General features: G+C 43.5%; 1 protein-coding gene across 1 annotated transcript in view; it reads right to left on the bottom strand.

Moving 5' to 3' along the window:
* Positions 1 to 40: 40 nt before the first annotated feature.
* Positions 41 to 27,958, bottom strand: part of LOC129820199 (protein phosphatase 1 regulatory subunit 1B-like) — a 42,088-nt gene continuing 14,170 nt past the window's right edge. The window contains exons 2-5 of the mRNA XM_055877235.1: positions 11,930 to 12,013; positions 7,249 to 7,321; positions 6,515 to 6,646; positions 41 to 6,087 (exon numbers count right to left, since the gene is read on the bottom strand). Coding sequence (XP_055733210.1) covers positions 5,948 to 6,087; positions 6,515 to 6,646; positions 7,249 to 7,321; positions 11,930 to 12,013 — 429 coding nt within the window. The 3' untranslated portion in view covers positions 41 to 5,947. The remainder of the gene's footprint in view (positions 6,088 to 6,514; positions 6,647 to 7,248; positions 7,322 to 11,929; positions 12,014 to 27,958) is intronic.

Below are 27,958 nucleotides of genomic sequence, written 5' to 3'. Positions count from 1 at the left end.
TCTCCCTGACTATAGGTAAGGAAACAAATGTGTAAATGTGTAATTTGGCTGAATTATTCCTTTAATATCACCGATTGGCCAGATTCCAATCACATAGGCAGCTTTATACAGGTGCAAGTTCAAGGCAAGGTTTTATACTGTATGAGAGGCAGGCAGCCCAATTATTATATTTTCCCCCACTAACTGGTATTTTGACAAATCACATCAGATCTTTTTCAGAGCTGATCTGATTGGTCAAAAGACCGATTTGTGAAAAAACATGTCAGAATTGGGCTGCCTGCGTGAATGCAGCCCTGGTGTCCCAGGTCTGAATCAGTCCCTGATTAGAGAGAATAATGTCCCAGGGTGAAGTTTCCCCCAGGCACATATCTAGGATTAGCTTCCCCTCCGCTAATCCTAACCTTAACCATTAGTGAAGTAAATGCAAAACTGACCCAAGATCAGTGTATAGGGGCAACTTCACCCTACACCGAAAATCAGATGCACTGACTTGAGAAGAGGGGGAGTATAGTGTCAATCATTTGTCCTGCTACTGACGTAGACTGACATCTAGTGGCCAACAGTAATATAATACAGACTGTGCTGGGAATGTAAAGCACCCACACACATTATAGTAACATAGAAATTGTATTATTAACAGACATTGGAGTATCCATATACTTTAAATATGCAGACATGGTTAAACAAAACATTACTTTCACTTTTCTTCAGTACCATGCACAACACGCTAGGCTACATGCTAACTGTGCACAGAGCATGCACTGTGAGTTCAGTACCCCTTTCATCAAAGTTACAAAAAAAATACAACTTCTACATATCAAAGCAGATGAAACTAGCCCTCAATGCAATGGTCGCTGATCCAGGCAGTGTTTATTGCATATGCACTGTGCAGAATATCAGACCTCACAAAGCCTGGAGAAGGGTCTTTCTTGAATTGCGTCAGGCATTTGTATCCCTCGCGTTTGCAACCACGAAAAACACTTTAAAATGTCAAATAGTTACACATCATACATGTTTTTTTTGTTTATCTTGAACTGTTTATCAATTATAAACATATACTACATTCGGAAAGTATTCAGACCCCTTGACTTTTTCCACAGTGTTATGTTACAGGCTTATGATTAAATAAAAACAATTCCTCTTCAAACTACACACAATACCCCATAATGACACTGCGAAAACAGGTTTTTGAATTTTTTGCAAATGTATAATAAAAAACAAAAACAGAAATACCTTATTTAAATAAGTATTCGGACCCTTTGCTATGAGATTCGACATTGAGCTCAAGTGCATCATGTTTCCATTGATCAACCTTGAGATGCTCCTACAACTTGAATGGAGTCAACCTGTGGTAAATTCAATTGATTGGACATGATTTGGAAAGGCACACACTTGTCCATATAAGGTCCCACATTTGATAGTGCATGTCAGAGCAAAAACCAAGCCATGTGGTCGAAGGAATTGTCCGTAGAGCTCCCAGACAGGATTGTGTCGAGGTACAGATCTGGGGAAGGGTACCAAAAAATGTCTGCAGTATAGAAGGTCACCAAGAACACATTGGCCTCCATCATTCTTAAATGAAAGAAGTTTGGAACCACCACGACTCTTCCTAGAGCTGGCTGCTTGGCCAAACTGAGTAATCGGGGGAGAAAGGCCTTGGTCAGGGAGGTGGCCAAGAACCCGGTGGTCACTCTGACAGAGCTCCAGAGTTCCTCCGTGGAGATGGGAGAACCTTCCAAACGGACAACCATCTCTACAGCACTCCAGCAATCAGGCCTTTATGGTAGTGGCCAGACGGAAGCCACTCTTCAGTAAAAGGCCGATGACAGCCCGCTTGGAGTTGCCAAAAGGCACCTAAAGGACTCTCAGACCATGAGCAGCAAGATTCTCTGGTCTGATGAAACAAGATTGAACTCTTTGGTCTGAATGCCAAGCGTCATGTCTGGAGGAAACCTGGCACCATCCGTACGATGAAGCATGGTGGTGGTGGCAGCATCATGCTGTGGGGATGTTTTTCAGCGGCAGGGACTGGGAGACTAGTCAGGATCGAGGGAAAGATAAACGGAGCAAGGTACAGAGAGAGATCCTTGATGAAAACCTGCTCCAGAGCACTCAGAACCTCAGACTTTGGCAAAGGTTATCCTTCCAACAGGACAACGACCCTAAGCACACAGCCAAGACAATGCAGGAGTGGCTTCTGGACAAGTCTCTGAATGTTCTTGAGTGGCTCAGCCAGAGCCCGGACTTGAACCCGATCGAACATCTCTGGAGAGACCTGAAAATAGCTGTGCTTTGACGCCCCCCATCCAACCTGACAGAGCTTGAGAGGTTCTGCAGAGAATAATGGGAGAAACTCCACAAATACAGTTGTGCCAAGCTTGTACCCAAGCCGACTCGAGGCTGTAATCACTGCCAATGGTGCTTCAAAAAAGTACTGAGTAAAGGGTTCGAATACTTATGTAAATGTGATATTTCAGTTTTTTATTTATAATACACTTGCAAAAATTTCTATAAAACAGTTTTTGCTTTGTCATTATGGGGTATTGTGTGTAGATTGGTGAGGGAAAAAAACTATTTAATCCATTTTAGAATAAGGCTGTAATGTAACAAAATGTGGAAAAAGTCAAGGGGTCTGAATGCTTTCCGAATGCCCTGTATGCATTGCTTAGTTAGGGCAAGCAAATTATCTTGTCCCAGTAGCAATGAGTAGAGTAGTAGTGACATGTTTTGGGGATTTAGAGATATCTATCAATTATTTTAAATGCTAGAAAGTAAACAAAATTATTTCATATATTGTATAGATCAATAAAAACAAAGAATATTTAATTGGTGTTACCGCCTTGAAAATCACTCATTACAAAGATATACAAGAACCTTGAGCATTCCCTCCAGTGGCAAACTGTTATTGGGGGCGGGGTCTATATTAAAGAAAATTATTAGCTAATCACACCCTTTTAGTATGTCATACATTTGAGGATTTGGTGTGTCTAAATACCAAGTGTCATTGGTGTTAGTAAAAGTAAATAAAAACATTGAATTGTGAGCAAAACGATTCATCTTACCACTTTAGCAAACAAGAGTGATCTCCAGTGTTCTGGAACAGAACCCATGCTTTCATCTCTTGAGAACCGGTTATTAGTTTTTGTTCCAAATAGAGTATATTCCTAATGTCTAGTGTAGAATTCGTAAGTCAGTGAAGTGATGATGCCTGTAATAGACTAAACACACTCCAATTCACGTCATGACATGGTGTTCAGTGCTTCAAGCAATACCCCCTCCAGGTCCACCCTTTTCTCCCGCTCCCTCTCCCCACCCATGAAATATTAGTCGCTTCTCATGCCTGCACTTATCTTAACAATCAAACATGTAAACAACTAGTTTACCTGTTCCATAGCAAGCAGCTCAATTCCGTGCTTATTGGTGGAGTAAATGAATGAGTGGGGAAAAAAATGGAAAAAAAACACCACACATCCCTCTTCTGGCACAAATGCAATGAATTCTGGGTGTAACCCCGCCCGGGAATCAAACCCATGTTCAGCGACTGTCAAGCCAACACCTTAACGGTTAAATTGTTGGCTTAACAATTGCTGGACCCAGGTTTGAGTCCCGGACTGGGCCACCCCTCAAATTGGCTACAATTTACTTCCATGGTTGGTTAAATTGACTAGTTCCCTTAACTGATCAATTTTTAGCTACAACTTCCGAGTCCATTTGACAGAATCACCTTAAGCAAAGTGAGGTGTAGAATTACTGATCTACAAATAGTATTCCCTGACAAATAATAGGTTTTGTGTGATTGAGATTCGCAGAGCCACGCCTCCCCTGGCTCAGGCGATCCCCTGCCAAACACACATGCACAACCAGACATTGATTGGTTGATTGATTGGAGACAGCTTGTGTCAATTACAGAACATTTCCTAGGATTTTCTACCTGCAACAACTAGTGGATAATGCTGGGAATACTGGTCAAATCACAATGCCTTCATTTCCACAACAAAAAGCATGGACCTAAGGCGCAGTGCGCCTGCAAAAAACTACAATCTGGAACGCGCTCAATGATAAGCATCGTCTTCCCTCCGTGGCGGCTGCACAGCCACCAAGACTGTTCCTCAGACAGTGACGTCTGCAATCTGGAATTCATAAGGAAGTACTGTCTGGAACACTACCATTCAGCTTAAACACTTTAGAACTCTCTCTCTTTTTCTCTCTGTCTCTCGTTTTATTTCTCTCACTGTGTCTCTCTCTTTCTCACATGCATACAAACACACACACAAAGATACGCATACGTACACACACACACCAGTGGCGGTCAGTGCCGTTTAAGATGAGGGAGGACGATTTATTTATATCACAGCAAATTGGATGACTCTCGTTCATATTCCATTCACCTAGTTCAATGTAACAGCGATAGGTTTAGGCCACTACGTGATACTAGAATACTTTTCCCTACACACATCGTGAGGTTGCTACAACCTAGCCTATGAATGAAAGTTTATAACGTAGCTGCACACAGGTTGAGAGACAAATTTCAGGCAACAGACAGTGACATCAATACCACCTTGCACACTCTTGACTGCATCCAGCTGATATAGAGTGTAATCATTAGTCCAACAGTTGCAAACGAGAGTTTCTATTGGACAAATTCAGGTATGTCTATCCCCGTTTTGTTCCGTTTGCTTCCGTTTAATAAACATTTTTCACCAGAATCGGCAGAATGAATTACACACGTAAACACAGTTGACTTTCATAGGAGCCACGTTGTAGTCCGCGCTCTCCTCCTCTCACCTTGTCCCTTCGCCTGTGGACTTCAATGCACAACAGTATGTGACCAGGCGAAAAAACCTTTCCAAGCCGAACCGCTACACACAGCCTACATCGTTGTCACCATATTAGCTAAAGTAGTGTCATAGTCAGCATAGTTAATAGAACCAACCCATTAGTAAACCCGCTACAATCACACAGTAATGTTAGTGTACAGGGCCCTGGTGGCAATAAATTAGTAACACTAAAAGCTTACCTTGCCTTGGAAGAGTTCCAGTGTTGTATTGGATAGTCGTAGCCAGCTAGCTAACATAGCATCCCTCTGTTTGAACAGTGTGTTTCAGTAGGCTAAATTAGCTAGCTGCATTTGCTAACTAAGTGAAATTGAAAGTGAACAAAAAATGACAAAATCTCTCTCTATTTCTCTCTTGCTTCTCCTTCATTTTGGAAGAAATACATGTTTTCATACCTGTTCAACTATTGTCTTTCTCTCTCTTTGAGTCAACTACTTACATTTACATTTACTTACCACATTGTATACACTACAGTGCTAGCTAGCTGTAGCATATGATTTCAGTATTAGATTAATTATCTGATTCTTTGATTGTGTGGACAACATGTCAGTTCATGTTGCAAGAAATCTGATAGGCTGGAGGATGTCCTCCGGAGGTTGTCATAATTACTGTGTAAGTCTATGGACGGGTTGAGAACCTCGTGCCTCCTGGGTTTTGTATTGAAGTCAATGTACCTAGAGGAGGACTGAAGCTAGCTGTCCTCCGGCTACACCATGGTGCTACCCTACAGAGTGCTGTTGAGGCTACTGGAGACCTTCTTTGCAGAATAGTGTGTTTTAATCAATTGTTCGGTGAAGTGATTGTATTTAGTATAGTTTTATCTAAAAATACTAACTTTTTAAATGTTTTACAATTTAAATTTTTATGAAATTCACTGAGGAGGATGGTCCTCCCCTTCCTCCTCTGAGGAGCCTCCACTGACAAACACACACACATGAATGCAAGCAAGCACACACACAACTGCACAAACGCACGCACGCACGCACGCACACACATGTATTTCGATATTTTCTCCACGCTCTTTATATAATAATTAGGAAACATCACTCTGGATCGTCAATCATCTTTTGCCACAGAATCTGAATCTCCTCTCTGTAACACACAGCGCTCTGTTATTCTCCCTTCTTCTTTGTCCTCCTTGGTCCACCTTTTTCCCTCTTCTCCTCATCATCACGCTCCTCTTCCTCCTCTCCGTGTGGGACTCTCAGGTGAAGAAAGTGGGCAATTCTTCCCTCTGAATTGACCCTTGACCCTGGGAAGAGGAAGAGGCTATTGTTAAAGGTGTACTGTCAAATGTAGTTTGTTTTGCTCTTTAGCCAAATGTTTTTGTAGTAACTAACAGATTGCACCTTCGAGAGTGAGTCAAATGAGAGAGTGAGTGAGTGAGTGAGTGAGCTAGGGCATGTATTTGTGTGTGAGTGCATGCGTGCAAGCGAGCGATAGAGTATTTCTGCTCATACTCCTTCTGCGTTCCAATTCTCTACCCTTCAGCCTTAAGTGTGCACTTGTTCACTTGCTGCATTTAGAAATAAAGCACTGGTGTGAAAGTTGTGGAAACTCCCTCTATCCCATGCTTACACCAATCCAATGCTTTGAAATGGGTGAGTGTGGGGAGGGGTGCACAAGTGCACACTGCGTGGGACTTGGGGGACATAACACCCATGTTGTGCTTCTCTCACCAGTGGTGGAGACAGGGGATATATCCAGGCTCTCCTCACAGTCCACGCTTTCCTCCCCAGAGAAGTCATCTGTCTCTTCGGGGCCACAGGTTCCCAGAGACTTCATGCGGGCTTGCGCCATCCTCTGTACGGCTGTGAAACCACACAGACAAACAGGCAGACAGACAGAACGACAGACAGACAGACACAGGCACAGAAAAAGAGGGTAATAGTTTTTAGAACCAAAACAGTTTTAAGATCGGCTATGCCAAAAATGCTAAACTGTACTTTAGTATGCAGCCACAGAAAGAAATGGACGGACAGACAGATCGGGACACGAGACTTAATGCAAGGCTTCAGGTATTGCTAATAGTAAATATACTATATTATAAGGAACGGGTCATGTGAGCGAGCGTGTGTGTGATGTTGCCTGTCTGCACTGCAGCTGTGTGCACCATCCTATAATCCTGGATGATCCAGAGCAGTGGAGACTCACAGCTGTCTCTGCCCCTAATCTCACAACACCCACACGTTCACACACACATTCACTTACACATACACGCACACACACAAACAAACCCAACACACACACCTCATGATTAAGCCATTTCCACTTAAAACCCTTTCAGTCAAGATGGATATAGACTAATCCCAGGCCAGAAAACATGTCTACAGACAGGAAGTGGTTTCCTCAACTCTCCCCAATGCTTTATGGGTCACTGATTACATAATAAGATGATGGATAGTCAACCTACCTTTGAGTGATGGAGGCTGGTACACATGCGCATTGATTTTCTTGGTGAGGACGCCATTTTCCCCAATGACCCACTATGCGGGTAAAGAGAAAAACAATGTAAAATCTACAAAGGCGCACTATTCCCTATGTAAGGCACTACTGGCCAAAAGTAGTGTGCAATATAGGGATCAGGGTGCCATTTAGGCTGCATCAGACTAACTCACTGCACATCCAACATATGGCATAAGAAAACAGTGCCTTGCCCTCAAATGAAAACCACAACAGATTGTCACATAATACAATGGTCTTCATACCTGGTTCTTGAGAGGCACAAAGTGTGCAGACTTTAGTTACAGTCCAACATTGACAAACCTGATTCAAGTAATCAGTCTTGATAAGACATGTACAGATGTAGGATCTTCATTTGATCACCCTGTTGCCAAAAGAACCTTCCTGCAATGCAGGAATATTACAACTTGTAGTGTATTTGAGGTTTAAAAAGGATTCTGACGTTTTTAATTTCCACTTTGAAATTTCAGACTTGATTTTCCCTTACGGTAAATGTATCAACCACTACAGAAATGTCCATAGAGTCGATGTGCGTGCTCACAGAAATCCAATTAGCATAATACAAAACCCCCCATCAAAATCCGTTTTAAGATGCAGAAACCTTTTTGCATGGGCTTTGCCTCAATCCACCACATCCGCCAATGCGGTGGAAGGGGGCCGAACTACAGTGGTGTTCGTCAGACCTTGAGAAATCCCCCCCCCCCCCCCAAAAAAATATATTCTCATGAAAACAAATGGTTTGGTCCTACAAAACTAATATGACCAATATGGAAAGATAAGACTCTCACGAACACGATGGTGTCCAGTTAGCCAGGTACTAGTGTAAAACATTTATGGAAGTGTATATGGAAGTAGTTTAGTGGCCACATTTTTTATTTTAATATGGGTAAAAGAATAGCAAAAAAATACTTCCTGATCTTTCTTATACCTCTCAGATATAGGAGACACTTTAAAACATGACTTATTTTTGATGTATTTTTCCACTATCTGTTTTTCCATGTATGAATCAGTTATTCAAAGTGTTTCTATGGGCTAAATGGCCCCTAAAATTCATAATCAAATAGCTAGATGATCGTAAAAAAATTCCATATGTTAATTTAGTAGAACCCCCCCCCCCCCCCCCCGCCTCCTGTTTTAGATTCAGGATTATTTTCCTGTTGTAGCAAATTAAGATCCTACTACTGTGCAAGTTTTAACAGGCGTGATAGAGCTGGGCTTGATCAAAAATCTTGCACAACTCATTGCTCTTCAGGACAAGGGTTGGGGGCACCATCGCTGACATAATGTAATTGAATGCTGTGGTTAGTACTTCAAGGACTGCATGTAGGTTTAGTGGTGTGATAGTTCTTGCAGACATTTAACCTTTTCTCAATATGGGGTGCTGTTTGCACTTTGTAATAATTTCGTTCCCAAATTAAACTGCCTCGTACTCAATTCTTGCTCGTACAATATGCATATTATTATTACTATTGGATAGAAAACACTCTCTAGTTTCTAAAACCGTTGGAATTATATCTGTGAGTAAAAAAGAACTCGAGTTGGAGCAATTTTCCTATGAGGAAGTGAGAAATCTGAAATCTGCAGGCTGTTCTGAGGTCGGTTTATTAATTTGCATGTCTTCTATTGGTGGAGATGCACTGCATACGCCTTCCCCTGGATGTCAGCGAATAGTGAGAATTGAAATGGAGTTGCTAGGCAGATCTGAGGCCTTATAAATGGGCTGGCAACGTGGGGTCCTCCCTTTCTTCTCTTCGCCATGACGCAAGACAGACCTCAGGATGGCGTTCTAGAAAGCTCCCGTTATAGCCCTTAGATATATCCGGCTCTGATTGTATTCGATATAGGTGTTAAAGACATCATGATGTTGTTATTTTAAACCGAGTTATATCAGTTTATATCAGTATATTGCGATTTTCGGGTATTTATTTGTGCTGCGTTCTAGGGAGTTGGACACGTCTGGCCCACATGGCTAATGTTTACTGCTAATTCCAACGTTGAAGGCGACAATCTACAACCGAGCAACGATTCTTTTGGAAAAAGGACAACTTGCCCAAGATTCTGATGGGAGCTCATCAAAAAGTAAGAACTATTTATGATGTTAATTCGTTGTTCTGTTGAAAAATGTAAAACTCATATTCCGCCATTAATTTTGGTGCGGTCTCGCTTTAACGCACGCTGTATGTCGTAGTAACGTTAATTTTAAAAATCGAACACAGCGATTGCATTAAGAACTAATGTATCTTTCATTTGCTGTCCAACCTGTATTTTTTAGTCAAGTTTAAATTTAGTTACTGATTAGATTAGGTGCCTCTCCCAAGATTTCTCCTGACATATTGTTGGCAGCTTGGCTACTATTCTCATTGTTTAACCTGTTTGGGCTGCAAGGGGCAGTATTGAGTAGCCAGATAAAATGTGCCCATTTCAAACGGCCTCGTACTCAATTCTTGCTCGTACAATATGCATATTATTATTACTATTGGATAGAAAACACTCTCTAGTTTCTAAAACCGTTTGAATTATTTCTCTGAGTGAAACAGAACTCATTCTGCAGCACATTTCCTGACCCGGAAGTGGAAAGTCTGAAATCGATGCTCTGTTCTTCCTGCCTATAAATGGGCACAAGACTTATTAGTATACATGCACGTCATACACCTTCCTCTGTGTGTCAAGAGGCTGTGAGAGAAGAAATGAGTTGATTATCTTGGTCTGAGATGGAACACATCATGTTGGAATGACGTGTCCACTATTTTCGGTACTCTGAAGAGCGCGAGCTGGACAGTGGAATTGCCTTTTGTTTAGCTGCCGTTATAGGCGACTACAATCTCCGGCTTTGATTTTATTTGATACATGTCACCATATCATCGTAAAGTACGTTTTTTCAATATGGTTTCATCAGATTATTGAAATTTTTTCGGGAGTTTTGCCGTGTTCCGTTCTCTTCCGTTTGTTGACATGGAGAGTGTCGTGCCACCCGGCTAGCGCGCTTGCTAAATGAAGAGGGAAAGTGTCCGTTCTGAATCCAAACAACGACTGTTCTGGACAAAGGACACCTTGTCCAACATTCTGATGAAAGATCAGCAAAAGTAAGACCCAATTAATGATGTTATTTCATATATCTGTCGTAGTAGCCGGCGCCCAAGTGTTTCTGGCTATTGTGCTAAGCTAATATAACGCTACATTTTTTTTCCGCTGTAAAACACTTAATAAATCGGAAATATTGTCTGGAATCACAAGATGCCTGTCTTTCAATTGCTGTACACTATGTATTTTTCAGAAATGTTTTATGATGAGTAATTAGGTATTTGACGTTGGTGTCTGTAAGTTTTATGGCTGCTTTCGGTGCAATTTCTGATTGTAGCTGCAATGTAAACTATGATTTATACCTGAAATATGCACATTTTTCTAACAAAACATATGCTATACAATAAATATGTTATCAGACTGTCATCTGATGAAGTTGTTTCTTTGTTAGTGGCTATTTATATCTTTATTTAGTCGAATTTGTGATAGCTACTGATGGAGTAAAAAACTGTTGGAGTAAAAAAAGTGGTGTCTTTTGCTAACGTGGTTAGCTAATAGATTTACATATTGTGTCTTCCCTGTAAAACATTTTAAAAATCGGACATGTTGGATGGATTCACAAGATGTGTACCTTTCATATGCTGTATTGGACTTGTTAATGTGTGAAAGTTAAATATAAAAAAATATATATATTTTGAATTTCGCGCCCTCCACTTGAGCTGGCTGTTGTCAAAAGTGTACCGGCGTCGGGCTGCAGCCATAAGAAGATAACCACGATTTGTGCCGCTAAATATGCACATTTTCGAACAAACTCTATATGTATTGTGTAATATGATGTTATAGGACTGTCATCTGAAGAAGTTTGAGAAGGTTAGTGAAAAAATTTATATCTTTTGCTGGTTTATTCGTTATCACTATTGTTGGCTTGAATTAATGCTGTTGTGTGGTTGGCTATTGTAGTAAGCTAATATGATGCTATATTGTGTTTTCGCTGTAAAACACTTAAAAAATCTGAAAAATTGGCTGGATTCACAAGATCGGTGTCTTTCATTTGCTGTACGCTGTGTATTTTTCCTAAATGATTTATGATGAGTATTTAGGTAATTCACGTTGGTCTCTGTAGTTATTCTAGTTGCTTTGGTGAGAGTTGTGATGGTGGCTGCAATGGTAAACTATGATTTATACCTGAAATATGCACATTTAACAAAACATATGCTATACAATAAATATGTTATCAGACTGTCATCTGATGAAGTTGTTTCTTGGTTAGTGGCTATTTATATCTTTATTTGGTCGAAATTGTGATAGCTACCTATGCAGGAAAAAAATGGTGGGGAAAAAAAGTTGTGTCTTTCGCTATCGTGGTTAGCTAATAGATTTACATATTGTGTCTTCCCTGTAAAACATTTTAAAAATCAGAAATGATGGCTGGATTCACAAGATGTGTATCTTTCATCTGGTGTCTTGGACTTGTGATTTAATGATATTTAGATGCTAGTATTTACTTGTGACGCTATGCTAGGCTATGCTAGGCAGCTTTTTTACTGATTGGGGTGCTCCCGGATCCGGGATTGTGATGAAGTAGAAGTTTTAAGGTGATGCTGTTTTACCTGGTGATTGTCGTTTTCCTCCTCAGGAGACGGTTGGTCTGTCAAACGGAATAGCGTAGCGGGTGTTGGTCTCCGCCTCCGAATCTGAACAAAAGTGAAAGCATTTGTTTGGATTCAATCTCTCAAACTGCTTACGGGTGAATCCTAACTTCCACCTCATTCCAATTTTCATTTAATTGACAATGCATGACCAAGTGAGAATTTGAGTGACCAACTATTGTTCTGTAGTAGCGAATGAGACAAGGCATGCCAGCCCGTGATATAACACTATTCAGAAATTTGGGCCCTGGATTACATCATGTTGAAAATGCACGTCCTGGTTTATGAGTCTTGCTGGGATCGAGATAGCCGGATTACAGTTCCCTCCGCTATTTTGCTTTATTTCCTTATCCTCAGCCTCTGTAATCTTATGCTTTTTCCACCACAGCCTAATCCTGGCTGTTCCTTCCCTCATCTGATGCACTTCCAGTTCTCTTCACAAATACTCTTGGACAATCTTACAGCCTCTCCCCCTGCTCTTTAGTCAGACAGGCAGACAGATAGTCAGTCAACTCTCATCCACTCATTTCAAGTCCAGTCTACATCCATTGCTGTCTCACTTGCCTGCTGCATCTCCCTCCCTCATACATGCTGTATCCACTGACTCTCCTCCTGATCTGACCCAGGGGAAGAGCTGGTGGAGGAAGGAGAGTACACATAAAGAATACTTATACTATGGTCTAAATACTCTAGTGTGATTACATTTATATACTATAGTATTCATTGTAGTGTTTTTGCAGACATGACTGTAGTATACTGTATTTACCATAGTGTTTTTGCGGACATGACTAGTATACTGTAGTATTTACTGTAGTGTTTTTGCAGACATGACTGTAGTATACTATAGTATTTACTGTAATGTTTTTGCAGACATGACTGTAGTATTTACGCAGACATGACTAGAATACTGCAGTGTTTTTGCAGACATGACTGCAGTATTTACTAAAGTGTTTTTGAGGACATGAGTAGTATACTGTAGTAACACCTGCCGACTAGGGTTAGCTAAAATGGCACAACTACCAGACTACGCCTACTGTTTAGTGAGGGAACACCTCAACCAGAATAGAAGACCGTTCGTGATAGAATGAGTATTGAGTTGGGTCAACAGTTCTGAGCAATGCAACGGACCAGACAATACATTAGCAAATATGTATATTTTTTTATTACAATTCTAAAACCTAAAAGTTACACGGGTTCTAGGCCCATTAAAGGGAAACTGTCACACCCTGATCTGTTTCCCCTGTCGTTGTGATTGTCTCCACCCCCCTCCAGGTGTCGCCCATCTTCCCCATTATCCCCAGTGCATTTACACCTGTGTTCTCTGTTTGTCTGTTGCCAGTTCGTCTTGTCTCGTCAAGCCTACCAGCGTATTTTTCCCGTGCTCCTGTTTTTCCTAGTCTTTGTTTTCTAGCCCTCCCGGTTCCGAACTTTTCTGTCTGCGCTGACACTGAGCCCGCCTGCCTGACCATTCAGCCTGCCCTGACCTTGAGCCTGCCTGCCGCCCTGTACCTTTCGGACTCCGACCTGGTTAATGAACTTCTGCCTGTCCTCGACCAACCATCTGCCTCCTGTGTCTGCATCTGGGTCTTGCCCTGTGTCGTTATAGAAACAGCACAGAAGCAGATAAAGAATAAGCAGAGTTTATTAAAGTTTAGAGGATTAGGTTTGTGTGTTAGAAAGATAACACACATTAACAAGCGTACACCAAAATTACTTCTTAGATCAGCTACTTCTACTAGATAGCTTTCTGAAAGTGATTTCACAGAAATTCAGTTGACCAAGCTCACAAGATGACCAAAAACTATGACAAATACTGTACTTCCGATGGTGGAAAAGAAAGAACAGTTAACCACCACATTTTTTTACACTGCCGCTACTCGCAGTTTATTATCTATGCATAGTCATGTACATATGCATGTACATATTACCTCAACTAACCTGTACTCCCATACATTGACTCGGTACCGGCGGTACCCCCTGTATATCATACTACACTGGCTCTGACACTCGTCGGATGTGGCAGGGCTTGCAAACCATTACACACTACAAAGGGAAGCACAGTCCAGAGCTGCCCAGTGACACGAGCCTACCAGACGAGCTAAACTCTTTCTATGTTCGCCTCGAGGCAAATAACACTGAAACATGCATGAGAGCACCAGCTGTTCCGGAAGACTGTGTGCCCAGGAACACGAAGGTAACCTGCCTAAATGACTACTGACCCGTAGCACTCACGTCTGTAGCCATGAAGTGTGTTGAAAGGCTGGTCATGGCTCACATCAACACCATCATCCCAGAAACCCTAGACCCACTCCAATTTGTATACAGCCCCAACAGAGCTACAGATGATGCAATCTATATTGCACTCCACACTGCCCTTTCCCACCTGGACAAAAGGAACACCTATGTGAGAATGCTATTCATTGACTACAGCTCAGCGTTCAACACCATAGTGCCCTCAAAGCTCATCAATAATCTAAGGACCCTGGGACTAAACACCTCCCTCTGCAACTGGATCCTGGACTTCCTGACAGGCCACCCCCAGGTGGTGAGGGTAGGTAACAACACATCTGTCATGCTGATCCTCAACACAGGGGCCCCTCATGGGTGCGTGCTCAGTCCCCTCCTGTACTCCCTGTTCACACATGACTGCACGGCCAGGCACGACTCCAACACCATCATAAAGTTTGCCGATGACACAACAGTGGTAGGCCTGATCACCGACAACGACAAGACAGCCTATAGGGAGGAGGTCAGAGACCTGGCCGTGCCGGGACAACAACCTCTCCCTCAGTGTGATCAAGACAGAGGAGATGATTGTGGACTACAGGAAAAAGGAGGACCAAGCACGCCTCCATTCTCATCGACAGGGCTGTAGTGGAGCAGGTTGAGAGCTTCAAGTTCCTTGGTCATCACCAACAAAGGAACACGGTCCAAGCACAATAATACAGTCGTGAAGAGGGCACGACAAACCGATTCCCCCTCAGGAGACTGAAAAGATGTGGCATGGGTCCTCAGATCCTCAAAAGGTTTTACAGCTGCACCATCGAGAGCATCCTGACTGGTTGCATCACTGCCTGGTATGGCAACTGCTCGGCCTCCGACCACAAGGCAATACAGAGGGTAATGCGAACGACCCAGTACATCACTGGGGCCAAGCTTCCTGCCATCCCGGACCTCTATACCAGCCAGTGTCAGAGGAAGGCCCTAAAAATTGTCAAAGACTCCAGCCACCCTAGTCATAGACTGTTCTCTCTGCTACCGCACAGCAAGCGGTACCAGAGCGCCAAGTCTAGGTCCAAGAGGCTTCTAAACATCTTCTACCCCCAAGCCATATGACTCCTGAACATCTAGTCAAATGGCTACCCAGACTATTTGCAGTGCCCCCCCTCTCACGCCCTCTTTACACCACTGCTACTCTTGTTGTCATCTATGCATAGTCACTTTAACCTGTTGGGGATGGGGGCGCTGTTTAGACTATTTATGCTAATGTGGCTAATTTTTTAAACGGCTTCCCACAAAATCCTTGATCGTACAATATGCATATTATTATTATTATTGGATAGAAAACAGTCTATAGTTTCTATAGGAGTTGAAATTTTGTCTCTAAGTGGAACAGAGCCCATTCTACAGCAATTTCCCTGACATGGAGTCAGATTTGAGAAACGTTGGCCACTTTTCTGAAGTCATTTAAACGGGCACTGTCGTTGCTATGACTATACGGACACTTCTTACGTCTTCCCCTGGATGCCTTTACGTGATGACGATTCCAACGGGCTCGATTGCTCGTTCACAGGCCCTACAAATGAAAAAAACCTTTAGCTAGCAAGTCTTTTCTTGCTGCGTAACGCGCGTGGAAGACACCGACCCTCTCCTGTTCCAAGCATTAGTTTAGCCTGTTATATTTCTCCGGTCATCTTTTCACTCGTTATAGGAGTTACAAACATCACAAAGTAGTTAATTTAAAGCGTTTTATAGCAATTTATATCCGTTTAGTGCGATTTTGGGACATTTATTTTTGCAACGATGTGAAAAGTTGGTCACGCTTTTCAGTTCATCCCGAACGTAGTTGACATTTCCACATGGCAAGAGGACAGCTTTCCACCAAAAGACGATTTCTCCCAAGAAAGGATCCTTTGCCCAAGATACTGATGGAAGAACAGCTCAAGGTAGGACATTTTTATTATGATAAATCGTGTTTCTGTCGAAACATTTTAGTGGCTTAGGACGCCATGTTTTTTGACGTAGCTTCGCTTGGCGCAAACTGTATTGAAAAGTAAGGATAAATTAAAAAATGTAATAACGCAATTGTATTAAGAATTAAATTGTCTATCAATCCCTGTCCACCCTATATTTTTTAGTCACGTTTATGAGTATTTATGTATAAGAGTAGATCACTGTCTAAGTGGCGCAAGGACGTTTTCTTTACCAGCTTGTCTACATTTCACATTGTCTAACCATGATTTTGGTGGCTAAATATAAACATTTTCGATCAAACTGTATATGCATGTTGTAATGTGATGTTACAGGAGTGTCATCGGAAGAATTCTGAGAAGGTTAGTGAAAAAATTAATATCTTTTGGCGATGTTGACTTTTATCGCTCACTTTGGCTAGAATCAATGCTGGGCTGCTAATTGCTATGTGCTAAGCTAATATAACGATTTATTGTGTTTTCGCTGTAAGACACTTAGAAAATCTGAAATATTGTCTGTATTCACAGGATCTGTGTCTTTCGATTCGTGTATGCTGTGTATTTTTACGAAATGTTTGATGATTAGTAGTTAGGTAAACACGTTGCTCATTGTAATTATTCTAGTCCATTTGTGATGGTGGGTGCAATTGTAAACTATGCCATCTACCTGAAATATGCACTTTTTTCTAACAAAACCTATCCCATACCATAAATATGTTATCAGACTGTCATCTAATGAGTTTTTTTGTTGGTTAGGGGCTATAAATATCTTAGTTTAGCCGAATTGGTGATGGCTACTGGTGTTGGTGGACAAATAAAAGATGGTGGAATATGCTAATGTGTTTTTAGGTAATAGATGTACATCTTTACATATTGTGTCTTCCCTGTAAAACATTTTAAAAATCGGAAATGTTGACTGGATTCATAAGATCTGTGTCTTTCATTAGCTGTATTGGACTTTAATGTGTGAAAGTTAAATATTTTAAAAAAATATTTTTTTTGAATTTCGCGGCACTGGTTTTTCAGTGGGGGGGGGGGGGGAGTGCCGCTAGCGGCACGCTGATCCTAGACAGGTTAATAACTTTACTTCAAGTACATACCTCAACTAACTGGTGCCCCCACACATTGACTCTGTATCGGTACCCCCCTGTATATAGTCTCGCTATTGTTATTTTACTGCTGCTCTTTAATTACTTTTATCTCTTACTCTTACCTGTAGTTTTTTGAAATTGCATTGTTGGTTAGGGGCTCATAAGTAAGCATTTCACTGTAGTCTACACCTGTTGTATTTGGCATGTGACTAATAAAATGTGATTTGATATACGCTCGTTATTGTTGTTTTATTGTGTTAATTTTTCTACTTTAGTTTATTTATTTAGTAAACATTTTTTTTAAACTGCATTTTTGGTTAAGGGATTGAAAGTAAACATTTCACACACACACGCGCACACACACACACACACACACACACACACACACACACACACACACACACACACACACACACACACACACACACACACACACACACACACACACACACACACACACACACACACACACACACACACACACACACACACACACACACACGGCCTTCCATGTACAAAGCCCTCACTTGAACATGACAAACGGGTGCTTTTATACACTTCCTGCATGTCCTCCCCTAATAAGGGTGCCCAGGGAAACACCGACCAAAAGTTTGTTTCCTAGCCTGTCACACAATATTTTTCAATGACAAGATTGTAACTGATTGATGTTTAGGTTGTGGTGATGCCCATCTACTGTGGGAATCCAGTTAAAGTGCAGGCGGAGTCTTTATAGAGTCAGGTAATGGAGATGATACATAGCAGGGAATGATTGACAGTTGACATGAAACTTGTCTTGAATTGAAACTTGATTGGCTTTGTATGGAGTATGGTTTATCTAAAAGGAGACACAGAAAGGTGACGATAACAGTCAAACACAGCAATGAATATATTTAATGGAAATAATCTATGTCAAAATGCAAATTAAATAAGCATATAAATGGGTAAAGCTATATAGCAGGTGTTACTACAATACACTAGTCATGTCCACAAAAAACGTACAGTTTACTACAGTCATGTCCGGAAAAATACTACAATGAATACTACCGTATACTAGACATGCCCGCAAAAACAATGAATGAGTATATAGTATGTTAGACATGTCCGCAAAAACACTACAGTGAATACTACAATAAAGTCAGCAGAAACACTACAATGATTACTAGTAGTATATACATTTACTTTGTCCATAGTTGTCACGTTCCTGACCTGTTTTCTGTTGTTTTGTATGTGTGTGATGGTCAGGGCGTGAGTTTTGGGTGGGCAGTCTATGTTTTCTGTTTCTATGTTGGTTTTGGGTTGCCTGGTATGGCTCTTAATTAGAGGCAGGTGTTTTGCGTTTTCCTCTAATTGAGAGTCATATTAAGGTAGGTTGTTCTCGCTGTTTGTTTGTGGGTGATTGTCGCTGTGTCTGTGTATTTTGCACCACACGGTACTGTCTCGTTCGGTCGTTCCTGTCTGTTCATGTGTTTCCTCGTTTCATGTAAGTTCATAGTTTAGGTCTGTCTAGTTCGTTTTGTTATTTTGTTTATCATTCAAGTGTATTTCGTTTCGTGTTTTTCCGTCTTGTCAAATAAACATTATGTATTCATCACCCGCTGCGCCTTGGTCTACTCACTCACCGAAAGAGAGCAGTTACAGAAACACCCACCAAACCAGGACCAAGCGGATTGGAGAAGGACGGCAAGAACAAAAGCAATGGAGAGAAGAGGAATGGACATGGGAGCAAATATTCAATGGAGAAGGACCCTGGGCTAAGGTGGGAGAGAATCGCCGCTCTCGGGAGGAGAAGGAGGCAGCCACAGCCCAGGAGCGCTGGTATGAGGAGGCAGCACGTAAGAGAGGCTGGAAGCCCGAGAGGCTCACCCAAAAATTTCTTGGGGGGGGGGGGCTAAAGGGGAGTGTGGCGAAGCCGGGTTGGTTACCTGAGCCAACTCCCCGGGCTTACCGTGGAGTGAGAGGGCGTAGTACTGGTCAGACACTGTGTTATGCGGTAAAGCGCACGGTGTCCCCAGTACGCGTGCTTAGCCCAGTGCGGGCTATTCCACCTTGCCGCACTGGGAGGGCTAGGTTGGGCATCGAGCCGGATGTCATGAAGCCGGCCCATGGCACCAAGCCGGCGTACATGGCACCAGCCTTACAGGTGGTGTCCCCGGTTCGCCTGCATAGCCCAGTGCGGGCTATTCCACCTCGCCGCACTGGCAGGGCTACGGGGACCATTCAACCTGGTAGGGTTGGGAAGGCTCGGTGCTCAAGAGCACGTGTCCTCCTTCACGGTCCGGTATATCCGGCGCCACCTTCCCGCCCCAGCCCAGTACCACCAGTGCCTACACCACGCACCAGGCTTCCAGTGCATCACCAGAGCCCTGTTCCTCCTCCCCGCACTCGCCCTGAGGTGCGTGCCCTCAGCCCGGTACCTCCAGTTCCGGCACCACGCATCAGGCCTATGCCGGCCAGAGTCTGCCGTCTGCCCAGCGGCGCCTGAAATGCCCGTCTGCCCAGCGCCGTCTGAGCCATCCGTCTGCCCAGCGCCGTCTGAGCCATCCGTCTGCCCAGCGCCGTCTGAGCCATCCGTCTGCCCAGCGCCGTCTGAGCCATCCGTCTGCCCAGCGCCGTCTGAGCCATCCATCTGCCCAGCGCCGTCTGAGCCATCCGTCTGCCCAGCGCCGTCTGAGCCATCCGTCTGCCCAGCGCCGTCTGAGCCATCTGTCTGCCCAGCTCCGTCTGAGTCATCCGTCTGCCACGAGCCATTAGAGCCGCCCGTCTGTCCCGAGCCAGTAGAGCCGTCCGTCAGTCAGGAGCCGCTAGAGCTGTCCTACAGTCATGAGCTGCCTTACAGTCATGAGCTGCCTTACAGTCATGAGCTGCCCTACAGTCATGAGCTGCCCTACAGTCATGAGCTGCCCTACAGTCATGAGCTGCCCTACAGTCATGAGCTGCCTTACAGTCATGAGCTGCCCTACAGTCATGAGCTGCCTTACAGTCATGAGCTGCCCTACAGTCATGAGCTGCCCTACAGTCATGAGCTGCCCTACAGTCATGAGCTGCCCTACAGTCATGAGCTGCCCTACAGTCCGGAGCTGCCACTCAGCCCGGACCTGCCAGAGTCCCTCAGCCCGGACCTGCCAGAGTCCCTCAGCCCGGACCTGCCAGAGTCCCTCAGCCCGGACCTGCCAGAGTCCCTCAGCCCGGACCTGCCAGAGTCCCTCAGCCAGGACCTGCCAGAGTCCCTCAGCCAGGACCTGCCAGAGTCCCTCAGCCAGGACCTGCCAGAGTCCCTCAGCCAGGACCTGCCAGAGTCCCTCAGCCAGGACCTGCCAGAGTCCCTCAGCCAGGACCTGCCCCTTATCCCGGTGCTGCCCCTTATCCCGGTGCTGCCCCTTATCCCGGTGCTGGTCCTTATCCCGGTGCTGCCCCTTCATTTAGGTGGTTTTAGTTGGAGGGTGGTCATTGGGAGGGGGATACAGAAGCGGGGAGTGACTATGGTGGTGTGGGGACAGCGTCCGGAGCCTGAGCCACCACCGTGGTCAGATGCCCACCCAGACCCTCCCCTGGACTTTGTGCTGGTGCGCCCGGCGTTCGCACCTTGAGGGGGGGGGTTCTGTCACGTTCCTGACCTGTTTTCTGTTGTTTTGTATGTGTGTGATGGTCAGGGCGTGAGTTTTGGGTGGGCAGTCTATGTTTTCTGTTTCTATGTTGGTTTTGGGTTGCCTGGTATGGCTCTTAATTAGAGGCAGGTGTTTTGCGTTTTCCTCTAATTGAGAGTCATATTAAGGTAGGTTGTTCTCGCTGTTTGTTTGTGGGTGATTGTCGCTGTGTCTGTGTATTTTGCACCACACGGTACTGTCTCGTTCGGTCGTTCCTGTCTGTTCATGTGTTTCCTCGTTTCATGTAAGTTCATAGTTTAGGTCTGTCTAGTTCGTTTTGTTATTTTGTTTATCATTCAAGTGTATTTCGTTTCGTGTTTTTCCGTCTTGTCAAATAAACATTATGTATTCATCACCCGCTGCGCCTTGGTCTACTCACTCACCGAAAGAGAGCCGTTACAATAGTATACATTTGTATTTCTTCATGTGGGTTAGCTGTAAACGTGTAACATGTTTAAACTAGGACCACAACGGTAATTATTCTCAACAAATGTCTAAATGCATTGTATCCACATTTGCGGTTGTACTGTGTTTTTAAATAGTCAAATAAAACAAATCAAGGGATACTACAGTGTGGAGTATACTATACAATTATATAGTAAGCACTTCATGATCGAAGGGGAACCTCAGGAAATCCTTGGCAGGAGCTCCCCGAGGACAGTACATTCAAATCAAAACAGCATTGACCAAGCTAGCTAGCAGTCCAATCGATCAAAAAAATCTAAAGTAAGCATTACAGTGTGAAGTATAGTATTCTACACAGTATACTTTCTAAAGTAGGCACTACATGATCAAGGGATATTACAGTGTAGTATAGTATTCTACAGGATGAATGTGACCGGGGCGTGAGAGCCCGACGAACCTGACCGGGGCGTGAGAGCCCGACGAACCTGGCCGGGGCGTGAGAGCCCGACGAACCTGGCCTGGGGCGTGAGAGCCCGACGAACCTGGCCTGGGGCGTGAGAGCCCGACGAACCTGGCCTGGGGCGTGAGAGCCCGACGAACCTGGCCTGGGGCGTGAGAGCCCGACGAGCCGGCTGAGGCCTCCCTGGTAGCTCTGGTACTGACACCTGGACCCGACATACATTCCGACACAAAAAAAACACTCCCTGATGCTTCCCTTAGATGAGGTGTTATTCTGTAACGATGTACGCTGAGAGTTGGGAAGCAAGTTCAGGGAGTGAGTGTTTAATAAATAAACGGTACATAAAAACAAGAAACACAAACAACGCACTGACATGAAAACAGAGTCAATAACACCCGAGGAAAGAACCAAGGGGAGCGACAGATGTAGGGAAGGTAATCAAGGAGGTGTTGGAGTCCAGGTGAGTGTCCTGAGGTGCTGGTGTGCGTGACGATGGTGACAGGTGTGCGCAATAATCAGCAGCCTGGTCACCTAGGCCGGAGAGGGAGCACACGTGACAATAGTATTTTACATTATACTACAAAATTCTAAAGTTAGTACTCCACATGATCAAGGGATAGTACAGTATGGTATTCTGCAGTATACTACAAAAGTCTATAGTAAGCACTACACTATAGCGGGATACTACAGTGTGGAGTATATGATTCTACAGTTTACTACATAATTCTATATAATTCTATAGTAAGTACTATAGTATTCTATGGCAAACTGTAGTATTCTTTTTATGTGGGTAGGAGGCCAGAACTGAAGGGCATCACTTTAATTTCCCCTCCTTCTCCTCACAACTAGTCTGCAGACTACAGTCATGGTAGCCTCGAGAGCCCAGGTTTCAGAAGGCCACGCAAGACAACTGTCAAGATGATGTGCAATTCCACCAGTATTGCCACGTCGATATGTGTTAAGTATTAGTAATATAATGTACTGCAGCGGGCTCATTGAAGCAAATTGGAGTTACTTTGAAGTTACGAAAAGGATACAGATGTTATTCAGTTATTGGATTGACTATACAATTCCTATTGGTTAATTGACAGAGCATGTGACTTTATTTTTGCGTATTTAAACCCCCTGTTTTTGTGTCCCAGGTGGCCAACCACAGGAAGTGAATGCAGTCCGGTGGCATGGTGGTGCCTTGTGTGAGAGAGCGTGTAGCGATATGTTTGGTGAGAGCACATGGTTAATGGAGTTGTGCTGTAGTGAATACAGTCTGAGAAAAGAAAATGGATACCTGCCTGCTGGACTATGTTGCTTTCTGTACCCCTTTGTTTGGTTGGTATATTTGTTCTGTGATTTTATTTAAGTAGCATGGTTTTAAGAGTAAAATCATCAATAAATTGATATGGGGATGGTAACTGAATTGTGGAACTGAATTGAGAAATGGCTGAAACGAAATGTGCTGATGCGATGATGTAAACCATGCCTTACAAAATAAATGTTAAACGGTCTTTTGTGTTCTCCCTCTGCTTCACGCTGCCTGCTCAATCACAAACCTAGAACCACCTTGTGACACTTACATTCAGCAACATTTCCAAGGCAACATATTCACTACCCACGTGTCAATTGAAACGTTGGCCTACTATACTAACATCTATTTTTAGAACACTATCTCTCACTTCAATCACTCAACTTAATTAAATTATGATATACAGTTGAGCTGTTGAACTCACTAATATCCAGTGCTGAAAATTATTCGAAATAACGATAGAATGGGTATCCACTATTCATGTCTATAAATGTCCATTTTAGTTTATTTTTGTAGGTTTTATTTATTCACCTAAAGAAAGTGAAATACTAAACAGTACATAATAAAAAATAAAAATAAAAATAATAATAATATAAAAAGCATTGCAAAAAAAAAAGCATTGCAGGTGAGTTGGAAACCCAAAAGGGATTATATGAAAACCACACCACAAAAAAACAATATACAAATCTAAGTTTTAAAGTGTTCAAACAGTAAATGTACCTCACCTACTCAGTATACATAAAAAAACATATTATGTTATAGATTATGTGTGTGAGAGTTAGACTACATGGAGGAGACTACTGGGTAGTTTGGTTTATCAGGATTACCCCTAGTCTACGCTTGAAGTTGAGGGATGTTGTTTTGGCAATGTGAAGATAGGAATTCCAGAGTATGGACCTCATATCTGATAGAGTATTGAATATGTAAGGGGTGTAAGTGGGGAGGGTGAAGTTTATCACATTGTCTTAATAGTGCCGGAAGAGATGGCTGCCGTTTTACGGGCTCCTAACCAATCCTATTGTGTGTGTTTTTTTGTGTTATTTGTAACTTATTTTGTACATAATGTTTCTGCCACCGTCTGTCTTAGGACCGAAAAGAGCTTCTGGATATCAGGATAGCGATTACTCACTACGTACTGGACGAAGATTTTTTGTCTAACGAGGCAGACCCAAAGGATTTACTTCAGACACCCGACAAGGCCCAAATCCCTGTCATTCGCATAAAGAAGAGACGGAGATATCGGGGATGTAGGTCAAGGGTGCCTTGTAAGGATTCGACTGCGAGTGAGTAATCCCCCTCTACCATCAGTCCTATTAGCCAACGTGGAATCATTGGATAACAAAATGGATGAGCTCCGTTCACGACTATCCTACCAACGGGACATTAAAAACGGTAATATCTTATGTTTCACTGAGTCGGGGCTAAACGACGACATGGGTAACATACAGCTGGCGGGGTTTCGGTCCATTGTCAAGATAGAACATCTGCCTCCAGGTGGCGGTGGCAGTCTGTGTCTATTTGTAAATAAGAGCTGGTGCACGAAATCTAATACTAAGGAAGTCTCTAGGTTTTGCTCGCCTGAGGTAGAGTATCTCATGATAAGCTGTAGACCACACTATTTACCAAGAGAGTTTTCATCTATATTTTTCATAGCTGTCTATTTACCACCACAAACCGATGCTGGCACTAAGACGGCACTCAACAAGCTGTATAGGGCCATCAGCAAACAAGAAAATGCTCACCCAGAGGCGGCACTCCTACAGGCCGGGGCCTTTAATGCAGGGAAACTGATTTCTATCAGCATGTTAAATGTGCAACCAGAGGAAAAAAAACTCTAGACCACCTTTACTCCACACACAGAGACGTGTACAAAGCTCTCCCTCGCCCTCCATTTGGCAAATCGGACCATAACTCTATCCTCCTGATTCCTGCTTACAAGCAAAAACTAAAGCAGGAAGTACCAGTGACTCGCTTAATAAGGAAGTGGTCAGATGACATAGATGCTAAGCTACAAGACTGTTTTGCTAGCACAGCATATGTTGCAGGATTCTTCCAATGGCATTGAGGAGTACATCACATCAGTCACTGGCTTCATCAATAAGTGCAATGATGACATTGTCCCCACAGTGACCGTACGTACATATCCCAACCAGAAGCCATGGATTACCAGCAACATCCGCGCTGAGCTAAAGGTTAGAGCTGCCGCTTTCAAGGAGCTGGACGCTAACCTATTAACTTATTAGAAATCCTGCTATGCCCTTCGACGAACCATCCAACAGGCAAAGCGTCAATACAGGACTAAAATTGAATCGTACTACACAGGCTCCGACGCTCGTCGGATGTGGCAGGGCTTGCAAACTATTACGGACTACAAAGGGAAGCACAGCCGCGAGCTGCCCAGTGACACAAGCCTACCAGATGAGCTAAATAACTTCTATGCTCGCCTCGAGGCAAGACTAAACACTTCCCTCTGCAACTGGTTCCTGGACTTCCTGACGGGCTGCCCCCAGGTGGTAAGGGTAGGTAACAACACATCTGCAACGCTGATCCTCAACACAGGGGCCCCTCATGGGTGCGTGCTCAGTCCCCTCCTGTTCTCCCTGTTCACCCATGACTGCATGGCCAGGTACAACTCCAACACCATCATTAAGTTTGCTGACGACACAACAGTGGTAGGCCTGATCACCGACAACGATAAGACAGCCTATAGGGAGGAGGTCAGAGACCTGACTGTGTGCTGCTAGGACAACAACCTCTCCCTCAACATGATCAAGACAGAGGAGATGATTGTGGGCTACAGAAAAAGGAGGACAAAGCACACCTCCATTCTCATCACCAACAAACTATCACGGTCCAAACACACCAAGACAGTTGTGAAGAGGGCATGACAACACCTATTCCCCCTCAGGAGACTGAAAAGATTTGGCATGGGTCCTCAGATCCTCAAAAGGTTTTACAGCTGCACCCTCGAGAGCATCCTAACTGGTTGCATCACAGCCTGGTATGGCAACTGCTCGGCCTCCGACTGCAAGGTACTACAGAGGGTAGTGCGTAGTGGGCTAAGCTTCCTGCCATCCAGGACCTCTATATCAGGCGGTGTCAGAGGAAGGCCCAAGAAATTGCCAAAGACTCCAGCCACCCTAGTCATAGACTGATCTCTCTGCTATCGCACGTCAAGCAGTACTGGAGCGCCAAGTCTAGGTCCAAAAGGCTTCTTAACAGCTTCTAGCCCCAATCCATAAGACTCCTGAACAGCTAATCAAATGGCTACCTAGACTGTTTGCATTGTCCCCACCCCACCCCCGATTTTTATGCTGCTGCTACTCTCCGTTTATTATTCATGCATATTCATACCTCGATTAACTGGTGCCCCCGGACATTGACTCGGTACCGGTACCCCCTGTATATAGCCTCACTACTGTTATTCTATTGTTGCGCCTTAATTATTATTACTTTTACTTCAGTTTATTTTAGTAAATACTTTCTTAACACTTTTTCTAAAAACTGCATTGCTGGTTAAGGGCTTGTAAGTAAGCATTTCACTGTAAGGTCTACACCTGTTGTGTTCGGCGCATGTGAGAAATACAATTTGATTTGATTTGATTTTGTCTTGTGTTGTATGCATGGATTTGAGAATTAACCTGCAGGAATCCATTGAAGGGTTTAGGTGGGCTATCTGGGATGTATTGTATGTATATTTGTAGACAGTATTTTGAGTTTCTTAAACAGAGGGGAAGATGGAGCCAAGTAGTTAGAGGAGGTGTAGCCACCTCTCATTTATTCTGTGTGATGAGTCATTTGTGTAGGTAGGAAGCATACTGTATGTACTGTCCCAGAAAATATTGCAGTAAATGAGATATGGCTAAATTAAGCTGTAGTATAATGTTAGGAACCAAACCAATAATCTTTCTGATGATACCAATGGACTTCATCACTTTGCTGCAGACAAAGTGAACATGATATTTCCAGGACAACTTTTCATCAACTAGAACACCTAGGTATCTGGTGGATGAAACCTGGTCCATTTCACTCCCAGACAGAATTGAGACAGAGGGAAAGATTTGAGATTCTGGCTGTTTTTTTCCCTTCTTATTCTTACCACTTACCTTTCATCTTCTGCACATTCTACCATTCCAGTGTTTAAGTGCTATACAGTAATTACTTCGCCACCACAGCCTATTTATTGCCTTACCTCTCTTATCCTACCTCATTTGCACATGCTGTATATAGATTTTTCTACTGTATTATTGATTGTATGTTTGTTTATTCCATGTGTAACTCTGTGTTGTTGTATGTGTCGAACTGCTTTGCTTTCTCTTGGCCAGGTCGCAGTTGCAAATGAGAACTTGTTCTCAACTAGCCTACCTGGTTAAATAAAGGTTAAATAAATCAAATAAATAAAACCAGCAGGGTAAGTTGGCTAGCTCATTTACAGATATCGACACAAGCGCATCAGCCATCACCAGTGGGAAGCCTATTCTTCATCTTCATCATTGAGTGAGTCTGTGTCACTGGAACGTTTATTTTGTAGCCTACTGTAGTCAATACTATACACTGAGTGTGTACAAAACATTAGGAACACCTTCTGAAAATGTAGTTGCGCCACCCTTTCGCCTTCAGAAAGCCTCAATTTGTCGGGGCGTGGACTCTACAAGGTGTCGAAAGTGTTCCACAGTGGCGCTGCATGTTGACTCCAATGCTTCCCACGGTTGTGTCGAGTTGGCTGGATGTCCTTTGGGTGGTGGACCATTGTTGATGCACACGGGAAACTGTTGAGCATGAAAAACCCAGCAGCGTTGCAGTTCTTGACACATTCAAACCGGTGCGCCTGGCACCTACTACCGTATCCTGAATGGCACACATACACAATTCATGTCTCAATTGTCTCAAGGCTTGAAAA

Source organism: Salvelinus fontinalis, chromosome 1 (genome assembly GCF_029448725.1).
Source record: "Salvelinus fontinalis isolate EN_2023a chromosome 1, ASM2944872v1, whole genome shotgun sequence".
Classification (NCBI taxonomy): Eukaryota; Metazoa; Chordata; class Actinopteri; order Salmoniformes; family Salmonidae; genus Salvelinus; species Salvelinus fontinalis.
Note: the sequence above shows the minus strand (reverse complement) of the source record. Positions and strands in the feature narration are given on the sequence as shown.